The sequence below is a fragment of the Choristoneura fumiferana genome, chromosome 29, assembly GCF_025370935.1.
Source record: "Choristoneura fumiferana chromosome 29, NRCan_CFum_1, whole genome shotgun sequence".
NCBI classification, from domain to species: Eukaryota; Metazoa; Arthropoda; class Insecta; order Lepidoptera; family Tortricidae; genus Choristoneura; species Choristoneura fumiferana.
The window spans coordinates 4,044,436-4,071,896 of NC_133500.1; the positions used below are offsets into that span (position 1 = coordinate 4,044,436).

Genomic DNA, 27,461 nt, shown 5'->3' on the forward strand with positions numbered 1-27,461 from the left:
ATACTAAAACAAAGTCTCCTTTACCTATCATTAGTAGCTGTAGCTGTTCTAATCTTCTGAGTCAATGATCGTTATGAAAGATGGTTTAATAAAGTGTATACGTTAACGATTTTGGTTTGGCGTGCATATCGGTATGTATATCTACTGCCTGCTACTGTAGTAAAAGGAGTATGGCAAATAAATGATGTAGTCACTGCCTCGATTTTTTTCCTCGCTTAATGCATTGTAAAACGTTGTATGATATACGTGTCAAAAGTAGGAAATTCCCAACTCGTGCCGGCTCAAAACACTCGCTTCGCTCGTGTTTCAAGTTCTCCGCCACTCGTTGGGAATTGCCTACTTTCCGCACTTGTATCATAAATAACTATTTTTAGTTTTATTAAAAGTTTTTTAAAGCAATCAGGTTTTTAATTTTTAGGGTTTCGTACTTCAAAAAGAAAAACGGAATCCTTATAGGATCACTTTTTGTCAGTCTGTCTGTCTGTCAAGACCCTTTTTCTCAGGAACGCGTGGAGGTATTAAGCTGAAATTCATATTAAATACTCAGGTCTACTGTCCTTTGGAGCTGTGAAAAAATCAAACTTCTAAGCCAACGCAATCAAAAGATACAGCCGTTTATACTGCAAATTTTCGACACTCGCAAGGGAATCAAAACCTAAGGGTACTTCCCGTGAACACAGAATCTTGTAACTTGGTACGAAGCAACGTCTTATAGCACAGATAAAGGAAAAATTGCGAAAAGCCGACTCGCACTTGGCCGGTTTTTTTAATTTTTCAACGCTTTGTAATGCGTTCAGACCCTGATTTTTATACTTTTTGATCTATTTTTACTACTGGTCCATGAAAGCACTAATGAAGGGTAAACTTCCACTAGCCTTAAAACGCAAGCTCGTTGACATGTGCATCCTGCCCATCCTAACCTACGGTGCTCAGTCCTGGTCGTTGACTGAGGCCCAGAAGTCCAAACTCAAGGTCTGCCAGCGGGCTATGGAGCGCAGTATCTTAGGTGTTCGAATACATATATATAATCACGCCTCTTTCCCGTAGGGGTAGGCAGAGACCACTTCTTTCCACTTGCTACGATCCTTACATACTTGTTTCGCTTCGCCCACTTTCATTATTCCCTTCATACATGCTCTTCGGTTTAGGGTACTCTTGACCTGGCCTTTCTTCAAGACGTCCGTGATTTGGTCTCGAAACGTCCGCCTAGGTCTACCCCTTCCAACACTTTCATTCACACTCGCCTCATACACTTTTTTCGTCAATCGTTCTTCATTCATTCTATCGACATGGTCAAACCATCTCAGCATACCTTTCTCAATTTTTGTCACTACATCTTCTTTCAGACCACAACGTTTCCTTATCTCACTATTTCTTATCCTGTCACTCAGTTTAACTCCTATCATACTTCTTAACGCTCTCATCTCAACTGCATTTATTCTGCATTCATGTTTCTTCTGCCATACCCAACTTTCACTTCCTTACATGAGTGTCGGAACCAACACCCCCCCATGCACAGCCAAACGAGCCTTGTTAGACACCTTCCGACTGTTCATAAAGGAGTGGAGGTGTTCGAAGAGCCGATAAAATAAGGAACACTGAACTGAGCTCAAAAACCCGGATTGTTGATGTGGGGACAAGGACCGCCAAAGTCAAGTGGGACTGGGCAGGTCATGTCTGCCGGATGCATCCGGATCGTGGGGCCAAAATCACCGATTGGGTAACGAGCGACGGGCACTGGAGCAGAGGTAGGCCTAAAAGAAGGTGGTGGGACGATTTGGAGCGATTCCAGCCGGACTGGCAACATTTTGCCAAAGCCAGAGACGAGTGGAAGGAGAAAGGGGAGGCCTTTGCCCAGCACACTATTATAGGTTAGGTGGGACACTATTATAGGTTATAAAAAAAAAACTCAAACTAAACCATCATTAGTTCATAATACAAACGTCGCTTCCAGCGTCATTGATCTTCGTCAGTTCACGACACTTGCCGAAGCAATTTATGTTCGTGTGTTTATTCGTACACATCTCCCGACCTTTCCGGATGACGAATGTATGTAAGTTTCAAGCTTTTTGACAGTGTGCAGGGAGCAATTTAAAGTTGGAGTTGTTAGTTTAGTTAATATTAAGTTTTTGCGTGTAGTGGGTTCCAAAGGGGGGAGTTTGGGTTCTGTTTGCGTGTCGTAGAGGTTTAAATACTTTAATTGGTTGGAGTTTTTTTTTTTCAAAACATAATATTAATGTTTAATGTTTATTTGGGCAAAAAACGGTACAATATAGAAAAAAACTTAAGAAAATAAGACTTAAACAAAACAGAGACCAGCAAATATGCCACTATTAAATTATACAGTAGAGTAACACGTACAAAGAATATAAATGACCTATTAAACAATAATTTAGTTGAACAAAACGAAACTAATGTTTTAACAGGGCAGCTTTAAACCTGTAATATTGACGTAATAATCATAGAGCCGGATTTTTTAGGTGTCAATAGTTATGAAACAGAAGAAAAACGATTTACAAAAAGAAAAATAAAGACTGAAACCATTAATAGGATTACGAGTATATAGTGTTATAGTTTTTAAAAAAATACATACAGTTTCACAGGATTTCTCCAGAGAGTATAAATGAACGTAAATAAAAATCACGTTGTAGTCTTTGCGAATATTCGAAGATAATGAAATTTGCCTAGTAAAGAGCAGAGAAATTGAATTGTAAAAGTATTATATATTTAAGATAGCGAGCTTAAGGATTTACCTGGATATAGTTGTATATCTCGTGGCCTTCGGGTTTCCATTTTGACTCTCCACGTCTCTTATTTCTTCTTTGGATACTGTAACAAAGAAAAGCATGTATTACATATTGAAATAGGTAAATTTAAACATACAGATCACGTTTGGTATAACTCTCGAGGACTCCATAAAATTGGATAACGTTCAAATAAAGTGTAACTATTAAAGAACAACCAATAAGTGGCATGGTGAACGGTTGTGCTGCTTTGAACACGAGCTCTGGTTGAGTTCGAAACGCGTCAGAGTTGTGGGTGGTGGTGATAGATGGGTTTGTGTGATCTGCGTTCTTACAGTGTGGGGGTGGAGGAACTGCATGAACAAACATTTCTTGCATAAACGTAGCTATCATAAGGTCGCGGGTGGGCACAGTAAATTTGTTTTAGTTGAATAAAATAATTTTCCAATAAAACCAATTTCAAAGCCAATTAAAATGAGAACATTAATACCACAAACGTAACTTCCCGCCGGCCAGTAAAAGCGTATAACCCCAAAAATTACAAATTGCCAGGAGAGTCACGTTTTGGGGGAAAATGTTTTAAGCTCGTTGATTATAATGGATAACTGATACAGGTACTTAAATGGCCTAATCGGACATTTAGACTCATAATTTTCTTTGATTGGTTTTAGATTTTCGCCTTTTGGAGTTTCGAGTTTGTAAAATGTATACACCTTATTAACACCATCCTGAGGGTCATAGCGAAAAGCCTGACTGTCCCATCTTGAGGCACTGGGTACGAGCACATGTGCTTGTGCCAGGTGTTCCTCAGGGTGGCAGATTTTTAAATTAAAAAAATATATATAATATATATATTAACATAATAATAACATAATAATATTTTATAATTACTAACATAGTTTTTAAGTGAATAATGTACCTACTAACGCTTATATGGACTCTGTCTGCAATAAACTGTTTTTTTTTATTTATAACAAAACCTGCACAGATTTTCGAAAAAAAAAAAAAAAATTTGTTGGAACACTTGTTCAAACTAGAGCATAAAACGAGCCATTTTGCCGGAGTCGTTCATACAGCAACCCGAGCCGGTACGGTTAAAGAATATCACGAATAATTATTGGAGTAGAAATATTAACTTATATAATTAAGAAGAGTTCTATCAGACCACATTTTTAATTTTCATTAAATTTTTATGGAATAATCGAGAAAAATTAACAATAATGCAACGTCACCAGCTCAGCAGGTATAAACGCACTTAAAGAAAATATGGATTGCGTTCTGCTAATAAAAACAAATTGTCATTTTAAAATGAATTGTATTATCTAGACGGCATCTTCGCAGATGTCTTGAACTTTAATTTCTATGAATAACTTAGAATAGAATATTGTGGATAAAGTTTAGAGCTTCCACCAAAGATCCAACTTAAAGTTTAGATTAAGTCGCGGGAAAAAGTTTTATAATTATGTTCTAGTTATTAATTTATAACCGAACCACTTGTTTTACAGTTCATTGCTTATGTAAAAGTTACATTAATATTAAGGTAATTTACTGAAAACTTTAAACATTTTTGTTTTATTTTTTTTTATTTCTATTTTTTATTTTATTTCTTTGGGGCATCAACAGCAATGCAGTACATTATAATAGTACTTATTTTTTTATTTTAGGATTGGACGTTTTAATCGTTTTTACAACCTTTTTAGTATAAAATATATTTACAATTAAGGTAAGTACGAGTGGTCGCCACTGTCACAATACACATAACTAGTGTTACATGTATTGTGCCACTGTCCCAATAGTTGGCATCTTCAATCTTATGTCATTAGCAATAGAGATGACAGCAGGGTGTCGTCTATTGGGCATTAGCGTGTCGAGCACTGGGACGTTTACCTTACGTAACTCAATGGTTCTCAACCTGTGGTCTTGTCGCAGGGGTCGCGTAGATGTAACTAGGCTTTATGAACGGCTACCCGCGGACTTAAAGGATGAATGTTTGGATGAGACATTTGACACAATAAAAAACTTCTTCCGGACAAGTCATTGTACGCTTTAAAAGAGTGCGGTGAAATTGTATGTTGACATTTGCGCTTCATTTTTATTAAAAAAAATTATGGACCTTGTTTCTGTACTCTTGTTTTGTTCGGTTGTCATTTGTCACAGTTTTTTGTTTTATGCTTAATTTTATTGTCTTGACATTTTAATTATTTTATTGTTTGTTTAATTGGTTGCTCATTATACGTATTTCATAAATTTGGTATAGATTTATATTCTTATTTTTACCCTTAAACCATTAATATTATTATTTAATTTTACTCTAATTTTACATTGTAAATTCTATTCTTTTGTGATTTTTTTATAATTACCTGACATTTGTTTATAACGTATTTTTCCAAAGGTAATAAATAAATATATCTATCTATCTACCAAACCAAAACCAAACCTAACCAAAATAAAAATAAAATAGTTTTTTATGAATATTAGAAGAAAATATTTTATAAGGGTCTGTTAACGTTACGAGATGTTAAGGGGGGATTGAAAAAGGTTGAAAAACGCTGATGGAAGAAATTGATTTAAAAGCCCAGCTTTTATATGTCCCACTGGTGGGTATATGCTTCCTCTCAGAATATGGCTTGAGCTGTAGTTCCCACGCGGGCCCAGTGCGGATTGGGAATTAAACACATGCCATTATTTTGCTTCGCAAGTTTGTAGAAGTTTCGTCGTAAATTTCGAATGGAATTTTATTTCGCACATGAATTCCGAAAAACTGAGGTGCGAGAACAAGCTCGAACCCATGACCTTCTGCTTGAGAGGGTACCAATTTATAAGTCAGACCACTAGACTGCCACAACTCGTACTTAACCCCGTAAAGCCCACGTCAAATTTTGATCATTACAACTTAGGACATTCCAATTAGCTTTGACGAATGTCCTAAAATTAGGACGATGGGCCTTACGAGGTTATGACCGTTACCAACATCCAAATGTGTTAAAAATTATTACTGGTACCTATCGACCATTTTTGGCGACCACACTAGTTTTCTTCTACAAACTAAATACACATACTTACCTAACAAAATAATAGTTTCTAAGCCTAGAGATTTTTCTAGGTATTTGGAAATTAGGACGCGTATACGACTTCAAGAGCACATTTTAGTAAAGAATTTCTTTGGCACAATAATATTTTACGTGGAATTACTTAATACTTGTTCACATTGAAAGGTAATAGTGGAGGTTTTTGATATAATTCTGTTTTCATCCAGAAAAATATTTTGAGAAGCGGCTGTAGGCGGAGTTAAACTTTGCGAGAAACTAACTTTTTTATGACTGGTAACGAAACAAGAATTTAATAAATAAAGTAAAATTTTCAGTAGCATTGTACTAATCTTAATAATACTAAACGCAAATGATTGTGAGTATGTTTGTGTTGTTATGCTTGCTCCTGCACCCAAGCTGCGTTTCAATCAGAGATGTGCGAGGATGCGATCCGATCGGTTCACTCTCACTAGACCGAATATCATAAAAGCTAATTTCACTAGGCATACCAACGTTAGATATAATTTTCATTAGCCCTAATATCATGACAGCTAAACTTCTATGTCCGAATTGATTACTAGACCTAAAGTTTTTCATCCTAATGATTACTTGTACTAAACATTAAATGCTCTAATATCAATAAAACTAATAATGATTATTCCTAATGATTAATAGACCTTAAGTTACGAACCCTAATGTTTACTTGTACTAAATATTTAATGCTCTAATATTACTTAAACTAATAATGATTATTGCTAAAGATTAATAGACCTAAAGTTATAAGCCCTAATGTTTACTTGTACTAAAGATAAAATATAATTCTTATGAGCGAGTGAAGCGAGCGAGCAAGACGGTTTGGAGCAGGAGCGACTCAGAGAGGTTAGTTTCAGAAGTTAGGTTTTTTTATAGCAGTCAAGATAACTCCCACTAGGAAAGTAGGTTGGATGGATGCTATTCAATATGTTGCTAAATTAAGGTGTTCCAATCAATACATTTGACGAAAATTAATGTTTTAGCTTTTTGATGTTAGGGCTAGTGAAATTAGGTACAACGTAAATTCGGAATGCTAAAATTAGGGCTAATGAAAAGTTAGGAAAATCAAAAATTCGGCTTTTTGATTTTAGGGCTAGTGAAATTAAATATAACGTAAATTCGGAATGTTAAAATTAGGGCTAATGAATAGTTAGGAAAATTAAAAATTCGGCATTTTCATTTTAGGGCTAATGAAATTAGTGGTAGTGAAAATAGGATTAAAAGTTTTCGGGCTTCCATAGGAGAATCGATCCGATCCGCATTAGCGATCGATAGATCGATAGATCTGTCACCTAATAAATAGATCAGTTTGTTATTTCGATGCTCCTACCTATTCTAGTACGGGCAATGACTCATTTACCGACCACGGATTTCATGACAAGCACATTAAGGTTAAGGTTTTATTTGGGGGGTTGCAACCAAGGTAGCCTGCATATTACGACACTGTTTACGAGCAAGTGTGATGAAAATTTTATAACACGCCTTAGATATTACAAGTAGTTACTTCTTCACAATGAATTTGAATATTAGTTTAGCTACCTGACTCACAGGTGATTAGTTAGAAAGTTTTATGATTACTCTGAACTATAGGGGGCTGTCAAAGTATTTCCATTAATATAACAAGTTCGGAGTTCGGTTCGAGCAAGCAAAGGGGTGGAGATGAAAAGTTTTTTTTTTTTGTTTGAGTTAGACTAGGTGTCGTTTTTCAAAGGGACACTTGTTGGTTTGAGGATCGAAAGGTTTTCGTTGCAAATACGTAATAAAACCAGTCAAGTGCGAGTCGGACTCGCTGACAAAGAGTTCCGTACCATTATCCATACAACATAAGACATTAGCAAAAAACGGCAAAAAATCACGTTTGTTGTATGGGAGCCCCACTTAAATATATATTTAATTCTGTTTTTAACCCACGCCGCAAAAAGAGGGGTGTTATAAGTTTGACCGCTCTGTGTGTCTGTTTGTGGCACCGTAGCTCGGAAACGGGTAGACCGATTTGAATGGTTATTAGACATGTTTCATCAAAATGACAAAGTCGGGGGTTTTCAACTTATTGTTGGTTATGTTATATTGTACTAGCTTTTGCCCGCGGCTTCGCACGCGTGGAATCCGGTTACCGCGCGCTGTTCCCTCCGCGGGAACTGTGCATTTTTCCGGGATAAAAAGTAGCCTATGTCACTCTCTGGCCCATAAACTATCTCTATGCCAAGAATCACGTTGATCCGTCGCTCCGTTTCAACGTGAAAGACGGACAAACAAGCACACACACACACACACACACACACACATTTTCGCATTTATAATATTAAGTATAAGTATGGATTGTAAGCAATTCATAACAACGCATTCTGTATAGTACCCAGTAGAATAGCACTTGTCCCACCGCCGACGATGAGCGAGAAGCGAGTAGAGCGAGTAACTAGACGAGTGGGCGAGCAGCGAGAAACAGTTTTGTCGCTCGGCTGTAGCGAGTGTTCGCGTGCGACAAGCGATTACTCGCTCACTCGACTAGCTCGTAAGCTGACATCGCTGAGCGAGTATCTATAGCTCAGCGAGTTTATATGTCGCTGTGACAAAAGATGCAAGACGAGTTCTCGCCGACAGTGTGAACAGTGTGATCGCTGGTCAACTATTAATATATGACTCACACAGGATCTTATATCTTTTGTTCGTTTCTTGAGCAGAAATAGTCGATAGCCAATCGTTTCATCGCTCGGTGAGACCAGTGCCTAAAGTGAATTATGTAGGTACGAGGGAGGAAACGTTGTGCTACTAATGACATGTTGATATCCCATACTTTTGACAAGGAAATCATAGTGAAATTGATTATGAAAACGTTCCATTCTGGTACATTAATCAGTTTGTTCGATTGCACATCCGCGACTCGTGAAAAATTCAATCTAACCTGACCAACCATTGCACCAGACACTATCTAAAGAACAAAGCCTCTCGTATGTTCGTCCGTGAACAGCTATGTCCAAAACGAAATTGAAATACCTATGGCACTCAAAGGAAGTACTGTTCGTGCAGTAGATTTCAATATCGCGATCTGTTATTGACGTTAGATATTGCTGAATGTTTACGGTACGTAAGCTGCAAACGAACGAATCTACTATCATTTCATGATCGCAGACCATTATTTTAATTTTTTCTTTAATTTTATACTGTAGTTTTTAAGTATTTTATTTTTATTATTTTATTTGAAAAAATAACTTTCTGCCAAGTTTCTAGCGGCGCATTCTTGTTGGCAATAATGGTCTTTTAGAAAACGCTGGTAGTTTAAAAAATGACGTTTTACTTAATAAATGATTTGAATTTGAATTTATTTATACATAATGATTTTGAATTGGTGATCAGTTTAAAAATATTAAAGCCTAAATCGAATTCAATAGGTGAAATATCACGTTCACTTAACACACTGTTTGATTAATTATAGTTTATGATATTCATAAAACCAATAACATGGATACGTGGTAACTCTGCGTTAATTATTAAACTGAACTAGAAATAAAAGTGAAAACTTTTACGTATATTTTTTTTAAATTTTGTTGATTAAACTGTCATTCAAAGGGCTTATATGTGCTCACTGACTAATCCATTAGCGGGGTGGCAATGAATTTAAATTAGAAGTTATTTTCGACATTAAAAAAATAAAAAAAATACTTAGTTCCTTATAATTACGACTTATTCGTGATCGTCACCAATTACTGAATTAGAAAAAGTAATTGCTGATCACCGATTACAAATTATCATGAAATTAATAAAATCTTTAACCTTTCTTGAAGAACATTATAATAACCAATTTATGAAGTATGTATGTATGTATGTAAACTCTTTATTGTACAAAAGAAAAGAAACAAAACACAATTGACAAACTTTGAGATACTTCTACCAGTCAACCTTTGAGTAGATGAGAGGAGCAATCAGTTAGGGTCCGACAAAGAGTGAGTTTAAGAGTAAAAAAAATTGTGGAAGCTACTATACAGTCTTTGAAGTGAACTAATGCTGAATATATGCATAAAGGAATATAATCTAACGAGTACTTAGAAACATATTAAAAATAAGGAGTATATCTAAAAGACGTTCACAAATTTGGTACAAAATAAATGTCTAAAAAACTTTTAGCAACGGCAAAGCGAAAAACTGCTTTTTATGTAATAAATATTTCAAGTATCAAATTGAGCCCAGCAGACGTAATAATCTCTGAATATTAAATTATGATAAAATATCATTCTGAGCACCGGGCGAGACGAAAATATTCTGTAGCGAGTTTTAATTTTACAGAAGGTTTCGTCAATAGTTGTCAGTAAGTATACAAATTATGAAGTGATTCTTCAATGAAAAATTCGATCAAACTTTTGTTGGCGAAACGATAGATAGACAATTAATTAAAACTGTCCATATTTTAGAACATAATAAGTTCTATTCTTAAACTCATTAAAAAGATTTTTAAATCCTATTAATCAAATAAAAACGAAAGTTTGTGTGCCTTTGTTTGTCACTGCTGCTGGGCGCATTTGGATGAAATTTTATATCAAGATGAAGATAAGATCCCGAAATCTCATCCGCTTTGTTTTTTGAGCCATAAAATTTGAAACTGTTGATGTATAATCCAACGTTAATAAAAAATCACAATGTAACTTTTTGAAATTTAGAAAAATATATACTGAAATTTCTATTTCATTATTTATCTACTTAATAATTAACGCACACGAAGATGCGTATAAGCACTAAGTAGTTATAATAAAAAAACCGACCAAGAGCGTGTCGTACACGCCCAAAAAAGGGTTCCGTAGCCATTACGTAAAAATAAAGTATTATTTTTCTAAGGATTTCGTATTTTGTACGGAATATTCCAAGTTTAGGTATATTTTATACCTTAGGCTGCTATTTACTCCTTAAACTACTAATAATTCTCAAGCAAACTTAACCGTTATAGTTTTCCTTGAAGGTTTCATATACTTGCTATCATCCTGATTTTTTTCAAATCATCGTTTATTTTAATGAAAATTTGCACTTTAAAGTTGAATATTTTGCAAACAAATCACTGAATCGAAAAATCGTTTTAGCAATGGTTTCAAAAAACCTATCCAACGATACCCCACACTAAAAAGTTGGATGAGAAAAAAAAATCACCCTCACTTTACGTGTATTGGAGGTACTCTAAAAAAATTTTTTTGTATTTTTTATTGTACCATTTTGTCGGCATAGGTTTACATATAAATTCGTGCAAAATTACAGCTTTCTAGCATTGATAGTCCCTGAGCAAAGCTGAGGACGGACAGACAGACAGACAGACATGGCGAAGCTATAATGGTTCCGTTTTTGCCATTTTGACTACGGAACCCTAAAAAACGTGAAATATCCTATAGCTGTATCATCATCATCATCATCAGCCGGAAGACGTCCGCTGCTGAACAACTGCCTCCCCCTTAGAACGCCACAACTCGCCACTAGCGTCCACCGGTTGCCCGCAACTCTCACGATGTCGTTCACCTAGTGGAAACCTATTGCTGATATATTCTCAGCCAATAAAAGCCTTGTGTTACTTTACCTAACTTACATTTGGACATTAGTTCACAAATCCAAAAAACATATAGCTTAATCCCAATGTCAAAACTTATAGGAAATAATTGGATGAAAAGCTCCTGGCGTTCGATTTGAAATTCCTATATTTTAGAAAAGTTTTAAAAACACTTTGGCACAGAGACAAGTCGCATGAATAGGATTGAAAATTGAACGTAATATATTTCAGCAAAGTTTTTAAGTTAGTAGACTCGCAGAGAAATGTTTTTGGTAGTATTTTGTAATTTTGTGAGCAAATCCTAGTTTACAGACAATTGTGTATTACTTTTCACTTCAAGTAATTAGTTTTTTTTATATTCTATTATGCTTTTTTGGAGTTATTACTAAATTTTTTTGTTGGCTGGATGAAAACGTAACTATATTTTATTTAACAAAGATGTTAACAAATTTATTATTAAGTAACGAAATTCAAACGTAAATGTGCAATATATTTGCCAAACCAGTTTTAATAGTAACTGTGTGAAACCTGGAAAGTACCTAAATAAATTGTAAGACAAACGGTTGAAGAAATCTTACTAATTTCATAAATGCGAAAGTTTGTAAGTCTGTTTGTTTGTTTGTTACTGCTACACGTTTAAACCACAGAACCAATTTCGATGAAATTCGGTATACAGATAGTTTGAATCCCGGAGAAGGACATAGAACATTTTTTATCCGGAAAAATTGCATAGTTCCCGCGGGATAGCGATAAACGAGTTTTGTGCGGACGGAGTCGCGGGTAACGGCTAGCCGGCTTATAATTATGGTGGTAGGACCTTGTGCAAGGTCCGCCCGGATTGCTACCACCATCTTGCTCGCTAATCCTGCCGTGAAGCAGCAGTGCTTGCACTGTTGTGTTTCGGCGTGGAGAGTAAGACAGCCGGTGAAATTACTGGCACTTGAGGTATCCCATCTTAGGCCTTTAGGTTGGCAACGCATCTGCAATCCCCCTGGTGTTGCGAGTGTCTATGGGCAGTGGTGATCTCTTACCATCAGGAGACCCACTTGCTCGTTTGCCATCCAGTCGAATAAAAAAAAAAATTATGACATTACAACTTAAGTAAGTTCATATAAGATGAGTCTTCATTAAAGACATAATTCAACATATAGCTTCTTGCGAACTGTTATATTTTCTTTTGGCCACTATCATATTTAACTTTCAGAACTCCTAAGAGAGAAGAACTAGTGAAACTAAATAGAACTGTTTAATAACATTATATTAGTTTTTAAAACTGACAAATAACCATTCTTATAACTCTCAGAATAATTGCCAAGGCAAAAACTCCCAAATTCACAATTCCAGGTAAAGCACCAAATTACTTCGTCCTACTTCCCATTAGACCCTAAACTCAAGGGTCCTCTCTTGAAGAGTACTCCATATAAGAGGAAGATATTCCGTAACATTATGTATGCTAACGATTTTAATCCCAAGGGATAGCGACGGGAATTCCCGAGGGATAGTTAGCAGCATGTCTTACTGAATCCTATATAAGTCTGTAATTTTTAAAGCTGTAGATCTAAATGGAAATTTGAAGTAAAAACATTCATCTTGCCGCTACGGAAGTAATCTTACAGAGTAGGTAGCTAAGTTTTGTGTATTTTTTTATGTAAAAAGGGGAATTTCATCGCAAAAACCATTGCAGCGTAAACGGCACTTATTATTTTATGGTTTTAGTGTTTTTTTTTTGTAAAAAGCAATCGATTTCTTTCTTATTTTCTTAAAAATGCTGTAAAGTGGAACTGCTTGCTGCTGCTGCACCTATTTGGTTAATTATTTTTTCTTTTTTATATAATTTTTCCTCTTGCTTTATTTATGTGTATTGTTAAGCTTATAGATTTTAAACTTGTATATTTTTAGTTTAATTTCTAGTCACAGGTCCGCGACGTCGAAGTTCCTAAGACGATCCCATAGGGCTTATGGAAACGGAAGCGATACATGCCCTCGGTACCGCTCTGCTTTAGAGCATGACATGAGTGCAGGTGAGCTAAGATTTGGGGGCAGCAGACGTGAGCTTGCCTTCGAAATCCAAAAGTTTAATGGTTACTTGACCTGAAATGTATATTTCAGAATCCAATTATATTTATGTTATGACATTGGGAGACTATACAATTTTATTTTATTTTTTATTTACGACGGTTGAAGCATTCTACACTTCCACTGAACGTAGATATAGTTAACATGTTTAATTTTACTTTTATAACTAAGGGACACCATACATTATCCTTGTATTATTATTATTATTTTCATTTTTTTTTCTTTTATTTCATACTATGGTCTTTAAGTATTATTTTTTATTTATTTTGATAAAAAAATTACTTTCTGCCAAGTTTCTTGCGGCGCATTCTTCTTCGCAATGATGGTCTTTCCGAAAGCGCTAGTAGTTTATAAAAATGACCTGTAAAAGTGCCCATTGCGACCTATTTACATTCACATAATAAATAATTAGAATAGCGCAACGTTTGAATGTTTTTTTAAATAAGTTACGAGAAATTTAATTTGAAAAAATGAGCTAGATCTAGTCTTAAATAAAAAAACTATGAACACGCATATTTAGCATAAGCTTAGCTATCGTAAGGTCGCGGGTGAGCAAGAAAATTATTTTAGTTCATTTAAAAAAACTATTTTTTTTAACAGGCTACTCAATACTTAGATTATTAGCTTTGTTTAATGCAGTTAATTATGCAAATTTTATTGAAATAAATAGTTTTTTTTTAAACGAATATCTGATAGTAAATAAGCAGAATGGCACTTGGTCATTAGTAGATGAAAACCCTTGGACGCACCAATTGCAAACACGTCGCAAGCCTAGAGAAATAGGATAAAGTAACTTATGTGCCAGTAATTTCACAACAGCAACTATTATTAAAGAAAACCTTTTCACAGTTGCCGGCGTGACCCTGCCTCGAGGGTTCCGTCTGAAGCCCCCTTCAGAGAGCAAGAGGTAGAAAATGATTCTCGGAGTTGCAAAATTCGGGGAACGGTAGTTTATACGATTTCAGAATTCAGTTGTTTCCAGATCATGCATAAGTGATGAGGCTGGCTTGAGCCACAATTTTATCATCTACACTTTGCATCTACATACCTATATATCTCATCATCATCTCAGTCTATATACGTCTCACTGCTGAGCACAGGCCTCCTCTCACAATGAGAGGATATAATATCTACACTAATATAATAAGGCTAATTTTGCTTATTTGAAGGTACTTTTAGCAGATGGTGCAATTTACAGTAGATTAGAGCAATATCAAGACTACAGACTACAGACATAGATTAAACTAACTCATACAACACATACACAACAAATCTAAACAGATCGATAGGTAGATGCATAACATATAAATAAGCTAACTATAATAGTGCTCCCTAAGCATAGACACAGAGAGAGATAGCTGTCTGTTATGAACACAAATCGGTAATAGAACAAATAACTTTCTGTTAAAAATTTCATTTTTAATACGAGCACAAGCTTTTGTGCTGCTGTGACAGCAATGTCGCAGCACATGCTGAGTCGGCGCCTTTTCCCGGCTGTGCCGTGACAACTTAATTTATATGTAACAATTTGAATCGTTTGTTTTTTACAATTGTCATGGCATGTTTGTGATTAAAGTTTTTTATCTATCTATCTATCTATCTGCTTCATTTCATCTATACACGCGGTAGGTAGCATGTCAAGCCAAGTTCAAGCTAACAGAACTGGCGATTTCATTCATTCATTGTACACCATTATAAATTATCGTAAGTCAATCCGGCCATTTTGAAAGTAGGTCAAAATGAACTTGCAAGATTTGACCCAATAAAAACAACAACAATAACAAACAGGGATTAGGGCAAGTTTAATAAAAGCTTGTAAAAATAGGTCAAATAATTTATATGGGGGTCAATGAGCAGATTTTTTTTGGATTAACTTTAAAATAGCTTGTGTATGCTGTATTTAAGTATGTGATATCTAAAGTGCATATTCCACAGTTACTCTTTTCAGGGGTCCAATTATAAAACCGCTCGATAAATTGGAAGCGCTCGCGTTGGTTTATCGCAAGCCAATAATGTCGCTCCGATGTCTACTAATTAAGCAAGTTTTCGATTTCAATTAGTACACAATTGACGTGTTTGAATGGAGAACGGTAATTAGTGATGTGTGGGTTTCATCGATAACTTTGAGCAAATTGGAAAATGTGATTCTGTCGACTTTCTTTTAATACGAAGTATTTACTTTGTAGACGATTTCTACACTTTTCATCAAAATCAAAATGGTTATAAATTTGTTCACATTTTGGTTACATCAGGCACACACACATTTGGTTACACTCAGGTGATGGGTCGACGAAATTAAGGCTGTGGCGGGCAGTACTTATGGACATCACTATAGCCAGAGAAAGAGAAAAGTGGAGTCAGTTGGAGGAGGCCTTTTCTATGAAAAAGCACACACATATTACAACCAATGAAACAACTAAAAAACCCAACCAACTGTGAAATAGCTGACAAAAGGATTTTACATTATATATTGTTTAACTTCGATTTGTAGTTTCATTAGCAAAAGAAAAACAGTAATGTTATCAACTGTAATTGATCAAAAAAAATTGTCTATTAAATAAATATTACAAAGAAAATAGATTTTTATTATAAGTTTTTGTTTATGAAGAAACTTTGAATTGTAAACATATTCGAAGAATTTTGCACCTAAAAAAGTTATATTAACAACGATTATAAAAGTAAATTTCCCATGGGATGTAAATGAAGTGGCGAGCAAGAGCTAGTTTTTAACATATTTAACTTTATTATTTAATACAAAGAAGCACTACGATGCTGAAACAGATTCAAACTCTTCATTTTCCTTTGAAGTATCTGAAATCAATTACTTTAATACCTTATTTTCGCTCGATGAGTCCACAAAAGTAGCAATTTTCTTTTCTAATTTTCAATTCAATTGCATCCAGTAATTAGTCGCTCAACAGGTTTTAAAATACGGTCTCGATTTAATGTTTCTTTTACTGAGGTTCAGATGAAAAACTGTTATGAGAGCTTTAGTTCAAGAACTATCAAAGTTCGGTTTCTTTTTACAAAGGATAGGTAGTTTTTTGTTTATTGATTCAAGTGATAAAAATAGAGAACAAAGAATTAAGGTTGAACTTGATATTATGATATTTAACTTTCTTGATAGTGTTACTTTCAAGCTCAAAAAAGGATAAACAATAATACTTGGTTCAGTTTGTCATGTTTCAAATGACTAAAGCGACAGGATACTAAAATGTTCAGCGTATTATATTTTTTCATATTAACTAAATACTAAGGTAATGTATGTGTCGTATACGAATGAACATTTAAAATTATTGATATTTTGTCCGGCCAAATTCAATCAATCCAGCAATCGCGCCGTTCTACGCAAAATTTTCAAACAAAATAGTTCCACTGCCAAATCGCATATACCGCCTTTCTGTAAACCCAAGCTTGTGTCGTCATGCAACAGCGGAATAGTTCGAAAATTCCATTACCCCCACATTTCACATTACAGATTTTGGAGGCATAAAATATTGGCTGTCGATGTTAGTTACGCGCATCACTAGTTCTGCTCGGCGCTACATCACTGGAAGTGGCGGGTGCGTGCATCCTACCAACAATACTATTATTTGTTATTAATACTATAATTATTCATAAAATTACACATGCACTGCGATTGCTGTGCCATTGCTGTGCCCTTACAGGGTTCACGTTTGACTTTGTATTGACCTAATCTTAAGAACTATGTACCTACAACGTGAAATGCAATTAAGTTTGAATTGAATTGAATTGAATAATAAAATAAATAATTCATCATCATCATCATCAGTCGTAAAACGTCCGATGTTGTTTTTATGTATTCGATTGGATGGCAAACGAGCAAGTGGGTCTCCTGATGTTATTAAACAAAGGCCCCCCTCCTGGTTCTCCTTAGAATGCCATAATGAGCGACCACTCGCCACTAGCATCCACTGGTTACTCTCAACTTTCGCGATGTCGTCAGTCCACCAAGTGCCTCTTCAACAAAAGGGGATGAACATCCTTTTATAAATATACTGAGAAGTGGACATAGTACCACACAGTGGACGCCCCGCGATGGCTTCGACGCGAATTCGCGGCGATATGCCCGTGCGTATGGCGAAGGTGGAGATGGCGTGATAACCTCCTTACTGTGGGAGCGCGCATGGGTTACGGAAACCCATCTGTCGCCACCACCACACTATACTGACGCGTTTCTCTCGCGTAACTCAACCCGAGCTCATTTTCAGAGCTCCAAACACTTGGCCTAAGACAAAAGACTCGCAATGATGCCTTGCCACCTGTTCTTTTGAATTTTATTTCATGGTCATTTTCTTTTTTGCTCTTAAAAAGTTGTTGCTGGTATATTTTTGATAGTGACAAAAATATGCCAGCAATGCAGCCTTACCCGGCTCTAGAGTAAACTTGTTACGCTGTGGGACGGGCGCAGGCTGAAAATCAGCGCTGCAAGTTTCCTTTGCTCGCAGCTTATGCTGAGCCTGAGCCCATTGCCACCAGCTTATGTTTTTTTTATTTGATTGTGTAACCTGTTTTGTTCTCAGTGGCAATAAATGTTTTTTTTTATTATTATAACCTGGATGGATGGATTTAAAATACTCTTGTTTACTAATAGAAAGAGTTCCTGCCATATGTCACAGGGGAGAAATCAAGAGGAGAGGTCCCAGACTAATAATAAAAAAGTTAAACTACGCTTTTTAACCATTGTCGCATCTAGGTTAACAAATGCATTGCCAATATACTCAGACTGACAGTGACGCGGCTCGTATTGGAGCCTAAATCTGTCAATGTTGACACGGAACACCGCAATAGAGCCACCGGAGTGAATGTCAATTAAATGATAAAGTTGCATCACTAATGCAGTAAATAAGTGTACAGTTAAAACTAGTTTGATGACTTTGTTTGGAACTCGAGACAGAAGATTGGTTTTCTTTTTCTTTCTCGTGTGAACCTTCAGGAAAACAAAGAAAACCGACGATTCCCGCGCGATATTAATGTTCTAGTTGTACATAAAGCGTAACAAGCACCTGATTGACCCGGTCAGTTGGATTGGTTTGCGGTAGGTACTTTTGTGACTCCTGATGTAATAAAATGTATGTTAATAACAGAAAATTACACTTTCAATAAATTATATTCGATTAACATAGTAGCTTTAATACGAAATAATAACCGCCACTTTTATTATTGCCAAATTTTAATTAAGTAGGACATACTTTAAATAAACAAAGCAAATCTAATTTATTACAAAAAGGACCCAGCGCAACGCAACGCACATTCATTTGCATGCAACCATTTAATATATTTTAAAGGAAGCCTACATAAGAATAAATTAACAATATCTTTTAAAAACAGTTTTTGAAAATTTCATGCGAGGTCTTTTTGGTATTTAAAATGTCGTTATGCTTAGCTCTTGCTAATATTGCAACCTTAAAATTATTCAGTGCAAGTTTTTCTTTATCATGTGCAGTAATAATTTTTTTGCACCGAATCATCCACTAGGGATCTCACATCTAGTGCCGTCAATACTGACTGACACTGACACAGCCCTATTGGAGGTACGTCGCGGGATCTCCAATGATTCTGATTTAATTTGATCCGTGTTGGTGCGGTGTTTTATAGTTTTTGATGAAAATAGTACTACTGTTTTGATATCAACGTTCAAGTTTCAGCCCGTATTAAAAGCTTTTATTTAACTGTTTGACAATTCAAAATACATCCGGAAAAAAAACTAGAAAACGCTAATTAATAAACTCATTAGGTCCTCACTGAAAATCAGCGCCACGGCTTGCCGTGCCATTATGCTGAGTGGGGACCTGTTTAGCGTCATGTATGTCTTTATTTGTTCTATGTTTGTTCCTATGTTTGCTTTTTATGGCGTTAAATAAATGTATTTTCTTTCTTTAATTTAATTGCATTTGGTTAAAAATGGAACGCAATTTGAATTCCTTTCGATCCTTGAAAATATAGTTCGTAATTAAAAATGTAATAAATCCCCTGCGAGCCATTTATCTGGGACGTTCAAGTTATTGGAAAAGCGATACAATTTATTCAAAATTTGACCTTTTTCAACATGTTTTATACATTTAGGCTTTGATTGAAAAAGGTTTTAAAACATTTGTTTTTATTTGCACTGCTTTTTTACAGATATTTTTAATGCTGTATCTGTATGGGCAATATTTATTCCATCCAGCAAATACAAAGAGGTTGATTAAAAACATTCTGTGTTTATGACCGTTCAAAGTAAATACCCCTAGCATGAGATTTAAAATTAATTAATAATTTAAACTTAAATAAACATATTTTTATATACATTTTGACGTACGAGTGTTAAATCTTGAAGTAAAGAGTAAGACAAAGATATTTCTGTCCATCATCATCCCAGCCTATATATGTCCCACTGCTGGGCACAGGCCTCCTCTCAGAACAAGAGGGCTTGGGCCATAGTTCCCACGCGGGCCCAGTGCGGGTTGGGAACTTCGCACGCACCATTGAATCGCTTCGCAGGTTTCTACAGGTTTCCTCACGATGTTCTCCTTCACCGCAAAGCTCGTGGTAAATTTCAAATGTAATTCCGTACATGAATTTCGAAAAACTCAGAGGTGCGAGCCGGGGTTTGAACCCACGACCCTCTGCTTGAGAGGCGATAGGTCAAACCACTAGACCACCACGGCTTCTTAATCTATCATTAACACCCTTTCTAGACCAAGGCTGGGCATTAGATTTTCTAGGTGGGCAAAATTTTTAGTCGAAGGCAGCGTCGGGCCACTACTTTCAGATATACCTAACTACAAAAATTAGTTGTGCTATTAGTCGGAAGGCCGTCAAACGCGTTGGTGGGCAAATTTAAATACCTTGGCGGGCCAATTTGTGGCCCACCGTGGTACGGTAATGGTGTGGTAGTGGGTGGTATTTCACGGTCAATCGGCACAAGATGCTAATTTTATCCTTGACTTACCTTTATCTTCCTTCAGCTCCACATTGCCCCGGTACCACACGATCCTGGCTGCTGGCTTCGCGTTCTTTGCCTGGCACTCCAGCACCACAGGCTCCCCCTCCTTTACCTCCAGCTTTGAGTTTGGGGGATGGTTGGTGATCTCAACGGCTGTAGGAGGAGCTGTGGACAAAGAAAAACAAAATTAATTTCTTATAAACTGATTTTAAAACCTCGGTTTGCTTAAACGAGTTCAAAATATTTTTTTAAGCTTTTGTGATTTTCACTTATAACTACATAAATCAAAATAAATCTTGGGATACTTATTATCCCTAGGCAAAGATGTTTTGACTCATTGCTGCATGAAAATGCATTATGTGTCGCTCAGATAGCTGTCTTGCACATGTGGTAATGGATCAGTAAGGTAAAAGACTATAGTTTACAATACAATACAAATTAAGCACCACAAATGACTACAATTAGTTAAAATACAAAGATAAAATACAGGGTAGGTACTTAATTATTAAAGTTATGGCTATTTTTACGATTTTAATGTATTTTAAATTTTAACAAATTAAAGGTTGGCATTCGTTCAAAAAACGGTGCTGTGTTAAGTTTAATTAACAAATCAGACCAATTAAAACCGCGTTTTTAACTAAACGAAAATAAATTATTCATTTAAGCCGTGTCATCATAAATTGAATAATGGGCAAAATGTCGGCTTATGACAATTAATACTAATAAATGCTGTGAAATAATTGAAAAATGCCCGTAGCTAATTTCGTTTACAAAAGGTTTTAGGCAATATATACTTTAAATTTGTTATAATGTACCTACCTATAAAAAATGCCTAGTGTCCATTTGCATGTTACTTTTTTTTAAACTACCAGGCTTTTGGAAAAAATATCGTTGGCACGAACAATGCGCAGCAAGAAACTTGTCAGAAAGTTTTTTTTTTAAATTAACTAAAATAAATAGTAACGAGATAAAAATACATATAAATTACAGTATAAAATTATAACAAATAACAGGGATGTAAAACCTTTAAAACTTTGTTATTTGTAAAGGTAGCTTAAATATTGTTTCTCTACATACAAACAATTTGACAAAATAGTCAAATACCGTATTATGACTGTGTCTCGTGCGTTGACCGGCATTCGGCAAATGTATAGACCCGGTGTTACAGTTGCTTAATATGAGACGTCAAGTAAAGCATCACGAACCCAACTTCCGGTCCGCCATCTTGAGGTAAACATATATTAGTGTCATAATAATGAAGGTTTGAGAAACGCTGGTTATTAATCATTAAGAACTCCCAACATAGTGGTTAGGAGTAAAATTAGATGGAATGCTCGAAAGTTTACAGCAAAGTGTTAAAAAGATGGTCACGCTTGTATGTTGACAATTGTAGTATTTGGTCTAGCTTGTGCCACTTGATTTATCGGTTACTAAACTCACATTACAAGGGAGTTAAGGAAAATTCTTCATCATCATCATCATGTCAACCGAAAGACGTCCACTGCTGGACATAGGCCTCCCCCAAGTAACTTACCAACGAACTTAGCTACTAGCTTAGTTTTGTTGTTGTTGTTAGCCTATTCTGTCCCACTGCTGAGCAAAGGCCTCCCCCCAATACTTCCACTGCTCTCTGTCCCCGTGTCTGTTACTCTGTTCCTGCTCTGTGTCTGTGTCTGTCTCTGTCTGAGCTTAGTTTTAGTGTTAGTTTTAGTCTTATTTATTTGATTATTGTAAAGTGGTGGTGCTTATAGAGCCAAAACAAATCTCTCTTTCTTTCTTTCCCCAAGGCTCTCCACTCAGACCGGTCTTGTGCTTTCCGCATCCACCGGTTTCCCGCGATCTTAACCAGGAAAGTTTCTGTAAGGAATATACTACTACTTATTGCATTTTTTAATTTCTCATGTCCCATATCTTTAAAAGAAAATATTCCTAACATAAGCGAGCGAAGCGATTAAGCAAGACCTTCCGAGGCACCCCGACTCGGATAGGTTAGGTTAGAAGGCTAAGACGGGAGCGAAGCATAGCGAAGCTCCCGCCGTAGCCTTCGAGGTTTTTTTTTGTCATCTCTAAACGATACCTACTATAATATAGCAATTACAATTATGCACATCAATCATTCGACAGTTGAATCTTAGCCACATAAAACGATAGGACAAATAATATTTAGGACAAACGATAATAGGAGCAACAATTTCGGAAAATCAAAAATATGCGGAACAAAGTGTATGCCATACGTTATTTTAGGACAAAAGACGTTATGCGACACAACGATAGGACTAATAATTGTATGCTATCCGATATAGACTCCTTTGAGCGATGTGGCCCGCCCATTGCCACTTCAACTTGCACATTCTTCGAGCAAGTCGTTGCTGGTCATATGAGAACAGATGACCCTTGAGGCTGAAAGGTTCTCGAGTGGAGACCGCGCATTGGCAAGCGCGGCGTAGGATGTCCACCAAACAGATGGACGGATGATCTGGTTAAAGTCGCTGGTTGACGGTGGATGTAAGCCGCTTCCAACCGAGGCAACTGGGGGTTTATGTGAGAGTTCATGTCCTACAGTGGACGTCCTACAGCTGATATGATGATGATGAGCAATGGTTTTTTTTCTTTGCATATCGTTTTTCATTGCTGACAGTATCTGCGTACAAGCAGCCTCGGGTCTCACGTCGCAACCGCAACCTACATCCGAAGTCATTGATACTATGTGAATTGGTTCACTGGAGCTTGCATTAAAATTATTATCTTACAATGCGTACAGTAAGACGGTATTTTGAATGACAACATTAGTCAATTGTGTATTAGAGAGAGTTTGAGTTTTACTGCAATCAGTAGGTAAATAAATACTATTATCCCGAACAACCCACGTGGCGCCATCTATCGCAATTATTATCTAACTTAAACGTTCCAAACGTTTCTTGTCAGGAAAAACATCGCTAGATGGCGTTAGTATCGTGGGTTACAGTCTTGCTTGACTTGAAACACGACGCAAATGTAAAAGATGTGATTTAAAGGAAATATGGATATCTCTAATAACACATAGCCTACTTTTTATCAATATTCCCACGAGATAGGAATTAAATCTCGAAATATCATCCGCGGATATAGACTACAGAGTCATGAAATTCAGCACTGATGTTTATAATTCTTCTTCTTCCTTATTTAAGAGTTGCAATCTTGTCGGTGTAGACTCTCCACTTCTCTCTACTTAAAGCTGCCTCCTTAACCTCCTTATACGACAGTACCTGAGCGACCGAGCTTTGCTCGGGCTAAAACTCGGTAACAAACGTTTTTCCAGAGATAAGACCAAGTTAGATCGATTTTTCATCCCCGAAAACCCGTACATACCAAATTTCATCGAAATCGTTTTAGCCGTTTTCGAGATCCTCGAAATATATTTATATATATACAAGAATTTCTCGTTTCGTATTAGATGACGGCTACCTTCTCTTTTATTTGCTTTGTATGATCAATTCTGTCGCCCTCTTTTTCGCTTCCCATCCACTTTTCCTTCTAAGATGACATTTATAAACTCATCATATCATATAAGATGACCAATCATTTTCCCTCTCTGATTCTCTATTGTTTCTATTAATGTTCTCTTTTCTTCCACTCTTTCCAAAACCTCTTCATTGGCGACTTTTTCCGTCCAACTAATTTTCTCCATTCTTCGCCAGCACATTCGAATGCTTCCAAACTCTGCTTATCCTTTTGTGCCATGGTCCAGGTCTCACACCCATATTAGGCAATACTCCAGATAAATGTTTTGATGATTTTTTTCTTAGTGCTCTTACAAATATTTCATGTGAGTAGGTGTTTTTTTTGTGTTAAATGCCTGTTTTGCCATACCTATTCTTGCTCTTATATCTGGTGCGCATCTTGAATCAGTCGTAATGACACTGCCTAAATTTTTGAAGCTGTTAACATTTTCAAGTGGAATATGGTCTATGAATATTGTTCGCTGTAGCGTGGTTCCTATTTTATTGGTAAGTATTTTGGTTTATAATGCCGCGTCAATAAAAACCATGATCAAATTTTTGGGTAACCCCAGGAGATTTTATGTAGTAAAACCTCGGAATTTCTATTGAACCATTAGATCTTAATCAATTATGTCCAAACATCCTATTCATTATAATTATAAGGTAATAAAACGCTACTTGCCTGCTAGCGAAACTTGCAAACGCTCAAAAAAAACCAAGCCTAACAACAACTCTATTAATAACCTTAAAATATTACAACCTGTTTTTCCCAAACACAAAAGTAAGAAAATCTTAACAAAATTTCCCCCGTCCATTGATCCCTATTGTGATTTTTCATAAAAAGAAAACGTACATTTTCTATTGGAGACATAAATCATTATTCGAACAAAACTGTTTGGTAAGCAATTTTTGGCTGCCTTTGAAAGTTTGGGCAGTTTACGCTGCGAAATTATTGGGGATGTGCCGGCTAATTTATGTTTAAATATAGGTTTATTGGTTATTTTTATTGGTGGAAGATCTGGGCACAACCACAAGTTGTTTATAACGCTCGTAAATAAAAATAAAAAAGGATTAGGCATATACCATCAGCCAAATATGTGGTCTACCAGCCTAAAGTTGATAATCGTTTGCCTGTTTTGAATTTTAATTGTTTTATTGCTTTTTATTATTTTATTCAATTTTCACATTTTGTGACATTCAATTGTTTTCCAATTTAATCTTTTGTGTATTCTTGACAATTTCAGTATAAATTCTCGTAACTTTGACATGTACAAAAATTATGATGTAATTTTATACTGAATGAATAAATAATCTAATCTAATCTAATCATGTCACAAAACAGTAATGACAATAGACATGTCTGTCAACTTGAAAATTCGAGTGTAGCGACATATTCATTTTACAGGAACTTGTTTCAAAACCGAACCAGAAGACGAAGCGTTGGCAAATGTCACTATGGACTTACGACATCGCTAGTTTTGCGGGCAACCGGTGGATGCAAGAGGCGAACTACCTTTCATTGTGGCTGTAAAGGCTCGGCTGATGGAGATGATAAGGAACCCTTTGATCATAGAACTACGAGGACGTAATTACTGGCACTTGAGGTATCTCATCTTAGGCCTTTAGGTTGGCGACGCATCTGCAATCCCCCTGGTGTTGCAGGTGTCTATGGGCGGTGGTGATTTCTTTCCATCAGGAGACCCAGTTGCTCGTTTGCCATTCAGTCGAATAATAATAAAAAAAAACGTATTTACTTCTAAATTCAGCTCTAAATAGTTGAGTACTATTCTCAGCTTACTATACTTAAACTAAGTGTATTTTAATACTTAACTGTCAGCTCCATTTTCATATTCACAAAGTACACTTTAGTTAAAATCTAAACTGAGAAAATGACTGAAATTCTGTGTCCATGTTCTGGCAATTTAGTACTGTGACCCGTTCGATTCCGGCAAAGGCGGACAGTGAACGGGCGAGTCGACTTGATCTAAGGGTTCACTAATATTTCGCAACTAACGTTTGACAACCTGATTCATTTCGCAACTGTACCATATTTCTGAAACTGTAAATATGTCAGGATTTTTATAAAACTAACCTTACCCAACCTAAAGGCTTCTACACGACGGCCTTTAAATAAATCCTGAATATAATCATTAACTTTATAATACGCCTTTGATATTAATGTCAAAAATTTGTATGCGAAATGTTTCATTTCATTGCGATCGCGAGCATCAGAAACGTTATGCAATATGGCCCCGGATCGGCAAGCGCAGCGTGGGACGTCCACCAACGAGATGGACGGATGAATGGACTGATGACTGGTTAAAGCCGCTGTTCACGGTGGATGCAGGCCGCTTCCGATCGAAGCAACTGGAGGTCTATGGGGGAGGCCCGTGTGCAACAGTGGACGTCTGTTTGAGTGGACTCTTGCTTTTAGCTCTGTTCTATTGATATATCAATACCAAATTTTATCTCAAGTCAGTTCAACGGTTGTAGAGTGAAAGCTATTTGCCAGTTACTGTCTTAACACGGGTTAAGTCACTGGCCAGTCCAAAGGTAGCACGGCAACAGGATATTGCTGTCCGGCCGACGGTTCCGCGCCCCTGCCGCCGCACAAAGGTGGGAACTCGGCTTTGACGCGACCAGGGCTCGTCAACCTTCGGTCTACTTGTTAATTTCAGCTGTTTTTGTTCTAGGCTTGCACCGCTTTTGATTGAGGGCCTATCCTAGGTTTTCAGTAGCATGGCGATTTGTAACCGATTTAAAAAAAGGGGATTGTATTGTAGTACATTGTATTTTACAACTCCTTTATGTAGGTAAATAAAACACTTGAAATTGACAGATAACAAGAGAATAAGGTTTTCAATTCAACTATATTTTATTAGAATTCTTGAAAACTCTAATGGCACAAAAACGAAGCCCTTGTAGGATCACTTTGTTGTCCATCTGTCTGTATGTCTATCCGTCTGTCTGTTTGTCAAAATCATTTTCTCAGAAACGCGTTGAAACAGTATTAAAATATAATTTCGACGTAAACGCAATAAAAAACCAAAACCATAATCTATCTAGGAACACGACCGTATTGTTTCAAACAGGCCCTTATCTACGAAGCATGGTGCAAAATTCGAACTTGTATCTTGCCGTCCCGCTAACTCTTATATTATGCAATACGAGAGTGAGAAGACGGTACGATACGAACTTTCATTTTATAATTTCGTAGTAGCTCCCAAGGGCCGGAGCAAAGTCAAATGCAGACTTGTCTCAAACACTGTGCATACGCCTTAACCCTTTGTCAGCAATCCAACGGGTACATTGTTTACACGGGCATGCGGGTTGTCTTATGCGCATTTTAGGGTTAAGTTTCATACAAATTGCTGACGGCATAGTTTCACGTTATTACTAACATTGACTTGGTAAGGAGCATATTCTGACGTTGACTTTTTACTTAATTTCCTTTCATAATATTATTGTTTTCTTTTTATTAAAACTGACCCGTGATTAACCCCTATCTCACCTGAGAAAAGTAGATGAGGTTAACAGTGTACCTATCTCACTAATTCAGAAATTCGCTGATTCACTCTAGCCTTTGGCTTATTATAATAATAGCGATAGAATACATCTTTGTTGGTTTAA

The 27,461-nt window shown here is 36.3% G+C and overlaps 1 protein-coding gene across 4 annotated transcripts in view; it reads right to left on the reverse strand.

Annotated features, from left to right (window-relative positions):
• The window catches only part of sns (nephrin adhesion molecule sticks and stones), a 382,036-nt gene that overhangs the window by 157,652 nt on the left and 196,923 nt on the right, over positions 1-27,461 (reverse strand). For all 4 annotated transcript variants that reach the window (XM_074109582.1, XM_074109581.1, XM_074109579.1 and 1 more), the window contains exons 5-6: positions 20,359-20,517; positions 2,754-2,829 (exon numbers count right to left, since the gene is read on the reverse strand). In XM_074109582.1, the coding sequence (XP_073965683.1) occupies positions 2,754-2,829; positions 20,359-20,517 (235 nt within the window). The remainder of the gene's footprint in view (positions 1-2,753; positions 2,830-20,358; positions 20,518-27,461) is intronic.